Source organism: Parasteatoda tepidariorum, chromosome 6 (assembly GCF_043381705.1).
Source record: "Parasteatoda tepidariorum isolate YZ-2023 chromosome 6, CAS_Ptep_4.0, whole genome shotgun sequence".
Lineage (NCBI taxonomy): Eukaryota > Metazoa > Arthropoda > Arachnida > Araneae > Theridiidae > Parasteatoda > Parasteatoda tepidariorum.
Window position 1 is genome coordinate 69,822,389 of NC_092209.1, and position 10,566 is coordinate 69,832,954.

The 10,566-nt window shown below is 27.8% G+C and overlaps 1 protein-coding gene across 1 annotated transcript in view; it reads left to right on the forward strand.

The window, feature by feature from the left end:
* Positions 1–10,566, forward strand: part of LOC107455436 (Ras homolog enriched in brain) — a gene marked incomplete in the record, with an annotated part of 20,484 nt that extends 9,918 nt beyond the window's left edge. The window contains 1 exon segment of the mRNA XM_071182495.1: positions 3,686–10,566. Within this exon segment, the coding sequence (XP_071038596.1) occupies positions 3,686–3,766 (81 nt within the window).

Consider the following 10,566-nt stretch of genomic DNA (forward strand, 5'->3'; position numbering starts at 1 on the left):
TCCACTGTACTCCGTTCCCCCTTTTATATAATTTTTCACCGCGTCTCCAAAATTCTCGAATTGTCTCAAAGACGACAGAACGTCTAGGATTCCAGAATCATCGCGTAAAGACCTCGCGAATGACAGCCAGTCTCGAAAACTATACTGGCAGGACAGAAAGGAACCAGTCCATAACAGTATCACGTGAATTTGGTTTCAAAAGTACAACTCTATTATAGTAAATGTTTTTTCAGTATTCTGAGAAATACCGTGAGAAAAAAAAGTAGGCATAAGGTTAATAAAAATATAATAGTCTTAAAAAATAATAGCTCGCATAATTTCTATTAAAAAAATTTTTTTTGCCATTTTGTCTGAGCTCAAGGGGGGTGTTTAAACCCCTCCCCCCTTGCGTACGCCACTGAATGTGTACATCTCAGACCTTACTGTACTACTCACCTTACTGTACTACTCACCTTACTGTACTCATTGTTCATTCTATGTTGTGAATTTCCTTCTTAAAACTCTGAAGGTTACATTTTTTTAAGAAAGATTTATTTTAATTATGATTAATGAATTATATTTAAAACTATCAACTTTAAATATTTTCTATGCCAGGAATAAAAAATAGTGGGAAAATAAGAGCAGATAATGGGCAAAATTTTGCGTCGGATTATTAAAGCTAGATAAATCTAACATAAGCTCAACTAGGTTTGAGGGTATTATGCAGGGATGAAAGACTTCTGCTACAAAACGAAAAACCATTTTTTCTCCCAATTTTTAAAATTTCCAACCATATTCCAAGAATGTTTTTGAGGTGCCCAAATATTAGAGGAACCCCCTCCCCCATGATAGACGAAACTGTAGCCGACCGAACGATAACGGTCTTAGAATGAACTTTCTCTCCTTGCAGTAGCCTCTTGAGAAAGAAGGATCATCAGGAGCAGGTGTGCCATTACCTTGACAACAACAGTGACTTCTGCAGTAAAGCGTAAAAGGATGAGGTTCTTGGTTGTTGAGTTCTGGGCAGTTTCGTTTCAAAAGCCAATATTTAATCCATGGTTTTCCTTCTTGATGTGACGCTTATTATTGGATTTGCTTATGCGTTCATTATAGTTCTCAGCTCCGCTCCTTTTTTTTTTCTTTTTTTTTTTTTTTTTTTTTTGTCTGTTCCTGTTCATGCGTATGTTTGTTTTTCGTTTTATTTTTCACCAGGTGCGTTGTAGATAGCTGCGACTGTTCCGATGAAAACTTATCTGCTCAAACTTTATTAAAAATATGATTTTAGGTCAAAATTTTTTGATATTTTGGTATTCTAGCACCCTTTTACTCCTTATGCCGATTTTCTTTCAACCCAATACAGTTCTAACAACTAGAAGCAGGGCATATGAATTTTACTGCGAATGTCGCAGAATTTCACGTATCTCGAGACAATTGGTTTGCGAACTTCCACGAATTAAAAACTTATAAACCAACACAATCTTGCAATGTATGCTAAATCTCTTTGACTAAACATTTACATACATGTGATTTTTCTACCAATTTGATTTCTTTGGTTTGACTGATTTTCGGAATTTTAAATATTAGGAATTCCGCCAGAATCTGTTAATATCAGGATTTTAATAACCATCGTTTTTCGTATTTAACTGAACTGATTTAAAAGTTAGGTGTTATGATTCCTTTTCACGCTATTTAGAAATCGTACATCGCCATTTCCATTAACACCATTTAAAAATCTTGTATTGCGATTTGTATTTAAGCATTTTTAAAACCCAATATCATGATATTGTAATGTCAAACATCGATTTTACTATTTATATGTGATTTACGAACTTCTCGTTGCTATTTGTATAAACGTGATCTAAAAATTAGGCAAAGTGATCCTTATTTATGCAAATTAAAAATTTAATATCGCAATTTGTATTTTCTCTTTTTTAAAATCCAATATTTTGATTCATTTTCACATTATTTTTAAATCTAATTTCTCGATTCTTGAAAGAAGTAAGTTTTTTCTTGAATCAGTTACTATAAATATGTGATACTCTTCATTGGTAAATAATTTAATTAAAACTGTCCGGTCGAAAAATTATGTTCAATATGAAACATGTATGGTTTATAAATGTATGGATATTTTGATGTTTTGTTTTTCACTGTGTCATAATTACCCCTGATTGACTTATCATGCTTTATGTTCCTATTTTTATTTTCAACAAGTTGGGAGCTATGTGTAAGATGAATATATTTTAACAATGGTAGTCAATTTGAAAAGCGATCACAAAAAGCTTTCGATTGATGCTGCTGAAGAAAAGTAAATAAATTTAAGTTTGACTGGCTAATTAAAACAGTCAAAGAGACTAAAATTGTTAGTTACACTCTATTAAAAGATATTAAGGGGAAAATTTACGACTGGTTTGCTTTAAAATAATTGACTGGTAATTAATTTTCAATGGTGATTATTAAGCCGCAAGTTCCTATAGTTGCTAAATTTTCTTTAATACATAGCAATCAAAAAAATTAAAATTATATTAAAGAAAAATTTAAATTTCATTGTTTAAATGCTTCTGAAACTTGAAATATAAAATAAAAATCTCCCCCGCAAAGTTAAAAGCTGTTTTTATTTATATCATTGACATCACAGTATTATATGGAACTCTCCCTCCCCCCTCCTAGTGAATGTGTTGTATAAGTTCAGTTTTTTTTTATTTTTGTCATGCCTGATCAGGCACTTTCATGCCTGCTTATGTCTCAAACTGCAATTTTTACTACTAAAAATAGTTTTTTTTTCATTATCTTTTACATATAGTTTTTTTGTTAAATTGCAGCATATTACTGCATTCTATGTGATATGAAAAGCAAAAAAAGTACACTATTTTCTTTCATTGCTAGTAATCATTAAAAAACTAATAATTTTTTTAAAGTAAAATTTTTTCATCTTCATATATTTATCCAAAAATATAGAGACAAATTTTTTTTCCCCTTTTGAATTTGATTTTTGAAGTGATTTGAACTAGACTTTTGAAGCAGACTGTCTTACAGTGGAAAAATATTTAGAAAAAAAAAGAAAGATTTTCGTAAAAATTTTGAGTTTCTTTCAACCTAACTTGTTTCTGCTGTGATATAAAAAACGTTAACCAGAAATAATATAAAAACGTTATAGATCTATGAATATTATTTATTGTTTGCAAGACAATATATTGTTTGAATAATTGGTAAATATTCAAAGCTTAATATAGGTATTTTCTGCCGGATATTAGGATTATCTTATAGTAAAAAAAATAAATTGTAGACATTCAGTTAACAGAAATTTGGCTGTAATAACTCTTGCTTTTCAAATATTTCTTTCAATTTTCTTTCTAATTGCTATTGAATTTGCATTTATTTTAACATTTATGTCTTATAATTTACATTAAAATTATGCTAGCTTATTAACTATTTATTTATTTATTATTTTTTTAAAAGATTATTTCGAAAATATTTAATACCATCATTTTGGAGATCGAGAAAGCCAATGGGAATATAGAGAAAAAATCTAATTGCCTCCTATCTTGATGTCACCTGCAAGCCCTATTTTTAAAGATCGTGCTCCAAAAAGACATTTTTTTTATGTGTTTGTGTGTGTGTACTGTCTGTATTTTAATAAATATTTTATAAATATAAAAATTGTGTGTTGTCTATTAACAATTTCTTTTTTCTTCAAAAGAGTGTTACCGATATATTTAAAACCATCTTACTGGAGATTGAAAAAGCCAATGGGAATGTCCAGGAAAAATCAAACTGCCTCATTTCGTGATGTTGGCTGCCAGTTCTATATAAAGAGATTGTACTTCAAACAGACTTTATATATACTCAATGAATATATTTACTCTTTTATTCTTTTTTATTTCTTTTTTTTTTTTTTTTTTTTTTTTNTTTTTTTTTTTTTTTTTTTTTTTTTTTTTTTTTTTTTTTTTTTTTTTTTTTTTTTTTTTTTTTTTAGAAACATTTTTTTCTGAAATTTATGAGACCAGGGGTCAATCAAGAAATTGGGGTTCCAGATTTTGAAAACGGTGTATATCTTATTTAGTAAAAATTTGTCGATAATTAAAGTAGTATTTCTGCAAAATGTATATATTTCTACAAAAGCCATTTTTATATAAAAGTATATGAACATTTAAATACAAAAAATGTAAAACTAACACAGCAAACAACAATTAGAAAACAATTATTTTTCTGAGGTTTTACTTGTCAATTTGAATGTGCTTTTATTAATAATTCATATGAAAATATACATTTTTGTGTATGAAATTTTTAACTCTTAAAAAAGACTGCAAACAAAGTGGATTATTAATCATACCGTTTTGGGCAAAAAAATTTAACAGCAAGATATGTTAAAGGATTGTTATTAAACTTTAACAAAGAACCGTTTGAGTAGTTTAGAATTTCATGAAACAGCCTTAATTGATGCTCAGATTTTTCTGAAGGGTTTGGCTTTTTGTAAAGGGTTTTTAATAGAACCTAAATTGTTTCTAGACTGACACCTGGGTGCATATATTATTATTATTTTTTTTTTCACTTTATGACTTAACTAAGAGCTATTTGTTAATATGTTACTATTAGTTATTTTAATTGTTATAATATATTTTATTATATACTGTTTGTTGTATTGTTTATAATAGGAATAATTACTTTGTTGTGGTTGTAAATATATATTTTTAAGACATGTGTATATGATAGTTTTTTTGGGGGATGGGGATAAGTTTTGGTATAAAGAAGTCATTGCCAAATTAATACATATTTTTTCTTTTTGTACTATAAAGATGTCCAATACTTATAACTTACAAGGATTTGAGGTTATATTTGATTTTTTTTGCTCAGGAATGGAATTGTTCTATTTACGTGTAAAAACTTTCATTCTGATTGTTGTATCATGTCATGTGAATGTTTTGTCAAAACCTTTAAATAAGTCTTGATTAACGAAAACAATTTCTTCACAAACTTAATTTTTTAGAAGCAGATCTGCCTAAATTTTCATTACCCAAAAAGTCTATGGTTTCCAATTAGTGATCCGCGAAGCAGATTATTTAAAAACATTATTTGCATCATTATTTAAAACAATATTTATAATTTATCTAACTTTAACTGTGACTCATAGTTGAAAGACTTACTAAGGAATTAAAAATATATTAAAATATTGGAGAAAAAGGAATTAAAAAACATATTATGATTTTATTTCATATTTTATAGGATTTTTTTAAAATAAACATTAACAAGTGCTATGTTTTGAACAATAGTTTATTGAGGCTCGTGCCAACATACTGGTAAAGGATTCACAAGCCTGGTTAACACTTTAACCTTTCGTATGCTGAAAAAGATTTTTTTTTATAATACATTTTTACTAAATTATACTTTTTAATTGTTCTACCTTTTTCTTTCTTTTTTTTTGCCATATTTATCTTTCTTTTTTAAACTATATATATATATTAAAAAAAACCTCTGTCTTAAGTGTTAGAAAAAGTATAATAATGTTTAAGATTTTTTTTAATTAAAATTTTCTTGAATTTTAAAGATACTCAGCAGGTAGTTGATGCTCTATGTTTAAATATCGAGTCCTGACCTTAACCAGCATTTGCTCTTTTTTTTACCATCAATTTTGTTAAAATTCCGATATTATTGAAAAAATAATCTATGCAGGATGCTGCAACATGATATAACTGAATGGCCTAGACTTCTCTTTAATGGCAATTAATCTATAACAAGCGATTAAGTCTTTTTTTTATCTATAAATAAATTTGAAAAAATTTCTCTTGAAATCATTTTACTTGATTTGATTTCAGTCCTATTACAGGGAAGAATGACGGAGGACAGAATGGGAAGGAAAAAAAAGGAAAATTTAATGATCCATTGATTATGGATTTTGAGTTTTTTTTAATAATTCCTTTTTATGTGCATTTAATATCACCTTAAAACATTATGCTAAATAAAATAACTAAATGCCACAATTATTGTTAAAAAGAAGAAAATTTAGTCCTGAAGACAGTGCTTTATATCAAAAATTTCATTAGTTTAACACCATTACATGTAAAGTTTTTTGCATACCATCTTCCTTATGCTCTTGAAAAAGGTTCTAACTGACAATTTTTTTTTTTTTTTAAATAGAGATTTCTCATAAGGGGATATGCTATTTAACTATCAAACATTGATTTATTTTGTCCCTTCATTAAGTTTCCAAGGTTTCAGTGAATAAAGGTTTTTTTGTGGAAAACTGTTCTATGTGTATTTGGTAATAAGAGCTACCGATGAGTACTCTTAGAAAACTTGTTTTTTGGCATTAAATTAAAAAAGCAAGAGCGTGAAAGCTGTGGTGTGAACTGCCTAAATATATTTAAATAATAAAATTAAAATATATAAATTTCGTCAGTTTAAAGCTTGCATACAAACAATAAAGGCTTGGCATAATCCTTATTTTCTATTGTTGAGCAATCAACTCTAAAAATAAGTTGCTCTAATTCATTAAAAGTACCATTATTCACTCTGCACTTCAAAGAGTTGGTAGAGCACCCTCATCCAAGCTTGTACGAGAAGTGAGGTGAACAATTGTTAACGATCCCTTCTTCATTCGTGAAGAGGGTAAGTCTAGAGGTGCTGATTCAAGCGTCGGCTGATTAATATCTCGGTGTTGTACTGTTATTCAGTCAAACAAGAATATAAGTTACACTGAAAAAATTATTTAAATATATAATTTTTACTTCTATAGTTTTTGTCAGGAAGAGGTACTTTTTAAATCTGAAGCCACATGACTTCTGAACTATTAAAAAAAGAAAAAAACCTATCACTTTTTTAATACCCAATGCATTGTGATTTTTTATACTCCTATACACTAATAATTATTGCTTTGTGTGTATCAAAGTTATTTGGTATATTTTTTATTTAAGTTCGCAAAATATCAGTTTTAAAACTTTATTCCAATTTTTTTTCCGTGTATATTTTTCTATAACTTAATATTAGAAATTGAACTTTCAAAAAAAAATTTTAAAAATTCTTACTCTCATTATGGGAAGCTTCACTCCCCCTTTTTATCAAAGTTTTTTTTTTTTTTTTTAATTATACTTTTGCATCTTTGATATTATCGTTTCCTGTGTGAAGTGAAGGTTTTGTTTTTATCTTTATAATTATTCTGATCCTTTTTGTATTTCAAGCATGTTTTACTTAATTATTGTGGTATTGGTTTTTAGGAGAGAAATTTTGCTGTGGTTAGTGATTATTACTACTTACTTATGTATGTTGCATTAATTAAATGCTAATAATTCGAAATAATGCTGGGAACTGAACGTTTTTTATTTATTATTAACTAAACTCTGTCTTTTATAAGAGCTTAAGCATCTAGCTCACAGGAAGGGGATATACAATTTGCTTATTTTTGCTGGCAACAGGAGGTCAGTATGAACTGTGTTTGCATAAGATAATTCCTGCCATCAGTAAAAAAAAATCTGTGAAAACTGTTGAAACAGGTGACATGCCACTAATAAGTATTATATCTGGTTACTGTGTTAAACGTATTGAATATTTTATAAAAAGAATGACCTTAAAAAAAATTGCTGTAACAAGAACAGATTACAAGACAAGAACCTCCGTGGCCTCTGATGAACATTTAACGAAACAGCTTTGGGTAGACAATCGCCACTCATTTTAAAGAAAAATCCATTAAATGGTTATCAAAAAAATTAAGGGAAGCCTAACAATAAATAGTACAAATACAAAAGGTAACATATAATTTTAAATTTCAGATTGTGGCAAACTTGGTGTCCAATGGTTATTGAAAGTAATTTTATTTCATTAACTAATATTCATTATGAGGTAAAAACTATTTTAAAAAAGGTTAAAATCTACTTTTCAAAAGATGTACACCGTGAATTTATAAATTAGTATAAAGTATACAATTTCGTTTTTTAATATGTATGTCAATAAACTAGTGAAATACATGGGATTTTATTTTTTTTTAATGTGCAAAAGAAATTGAAAATTCCAATAAGAAATTTGCTATATGTGTATTTAATTGTTTTTATTTCCTTCTCTAAACAATTTAAAGTACTTATTTTAAATATTTGTTTGAATTACGAGTTCGGCTGACTTAAGAAAAACGCTGTTAATGTTTTCTGAGAACAGACTGTGAAAAGCTTAAAACCTTATAACTTAATATTTTTCTTGCTTTTATACCCCTGGTATATTATTTTAAGGTACTGAAGCACTTCAGGAAAGGGAAGGGAAAAAAAAACTTTCAAAAATTATAGAGTGAAATAACATCACTTTAATTTGAAAGGTGTTTTTTATATTTAAAAAAAATTAACCATCTGCTTTGGTTTATGATGTAACGACTCAAGTGGTTATATAAGTTTTATGTGTATGTTTTTTTTAAATGTTATATTCACAGGTAATGGCCGGTTGTGGTGTCTAGAAACAGCTTGTGCCATTTCTGTTTTAAGTTATTACTGCTCGAGTTTCGATTTAAATTTGATAAAAGTAACAAAGAGTAATTTTAAGACAAACTAACTTTTGATTAATTTATGAAATTCGATACACACAATACTCTGTATATTTTCATCATGGATTCTGATTGTAGCTAAGGGGTTTATGTTCTTCTAAAAAATTACAATTAAAAGTAATAATATTTAATTGAAAAAGGTTTGCTCAGTTACGCGAGAAAACATGTTTGGCGTGATGTATATGTTAGGATATTCATTCATCTCATAATGTTGCAATCGGAGGCAAAAAAGTTTTCCCATTTCCCCAATTTATACGATTTATTTCTTAATCGTAAACCAAAGTTTTTTACTTAGTCATTTAGAAATATTATTTCAGAAGCATTAGTGAGCAGCAAAACCGAAGTAGCTGCCCCGTTCTGCCATATTAATATAAAATTGCAGTTTTTCAAATTATTCTCTGTATTAATTTCAATGTTTAAGAGCCCTTTACCCTCGCCATTCATTGGATTTTAGATTAAAATTTTAATTTAATTAAATTTTTGATATTTTTTTTTTACTTAACAGATTTTTGATGATAAAGTATTGTTTTTCTGCAAAATACCTTTTCCAAAAAGGTAGAAAATAAAGATATTTCATTATTAGATTGGGTGAAGTAGAGTGTGATAATTTTTAGAACTTCTATGAATTTTTCCTCTAAACTTGAAAGCAATAAAATGATGCTATTGGTGGTTTTGAGTAATTAATTGAAAACTACACGTTTGTCAGTTTTTAGATTTTTTAAATTCTAATTTTATTACTGTCATCTTATTCTGTAATAAAAGTCATCTACTTGTCATTATTATCGTCATCCGAATTATCAGTTTTCATAAGTTTAAACAACTTATGAAAACTGATTTGGATGACGATAAGAAAAAAAGTTCTTTTAAAGTTAATTGCGTAAAAACAAAGATACTTATCGAAATTCTAAAAATAGGCAACTGCATACAATTTAACTACCTGTCAAAAACTGTTGATTGCAGAACTGTGTTTGCATAATTCTGACGCCAAAAATTGATAGAAAATCCGAATTACTGCACTTTTCATGTCTCAAATTGTTATTGGATGATGACGTGTAGCAGACGATACTGCCATTTAGAATAAAATCCGTCATCAAATTATTTGTGAAAATTAAATAAGGAGGATAAGAATCCCCCCTTCGACAGTCGACCCGGCTGAATCTCCCGAATTCTTATTTCATGGCAATGCATGAAAAATTTTAATTTAGGAAAATATTAACAATTTCAAGCATCTGTTTGTAGTAAATTTTTTGTACCTGAAATTTTGCCCTTTATATTATTTCGTAGTTAGATATAAAAATAACTGAAACACAGGTTTATGCTAAAAGGACATTGATAAGAATTGCAACTTAATGCTTTTGCTATGATAAATTTTGTGGATATTCCTCACCATCCTAGGAAATGTGTGCTCGGTGTTCCATAATCACTACTCTTTATGTGTGTTATTAGAATCCTTATCAAGAACGAAGTTCGCGATTTTAAGCGAAAAAGTAAAATCTGTCACATTTCCTGTGTGAAAAATTCAAAGCTAGTTTGACAGACCAATAAAACTTAAACTTCTTAGGTTCCTTGGGAAATGATGCATGTCTTGAATTCAAAAGTAATTCAATAGCGTTTTTGATTCTCTTTATTATTAATTTGAAACTCGTATGTGATTATTTTGTTATCGTCATTTTTAACAAAGATTCTAAAAATGTATTATAAAGAAAAGAAATTGTGGAACACCTTGTGTATCTGCAAATAATAAATTAATAATTTAAATTGCTTGTCAACACTAAAAGAAAATTTACAAGTGCGAGGCATATATTATTACTTTATCTTTTAAACTATCTTCTTTTTTTTAATTCGTTTTTTTTTATTTAAAAATTTCAAATTGGTCTTTATTTGCACAGTTTCCCTAAGTTTGTACAGAATTTAAGCACATTTTTATATCCTTGTACGTTTTACGACCCTTTGATTATTTTAAAACGTTTTCAAGTTTTATATCTTCTATGTGTTTTTTTTTCTTCTCTCACTTAGAGTAAATATATGTATTTGTAATATAACATTAATAAACTTCTTTGTATACTATTGGA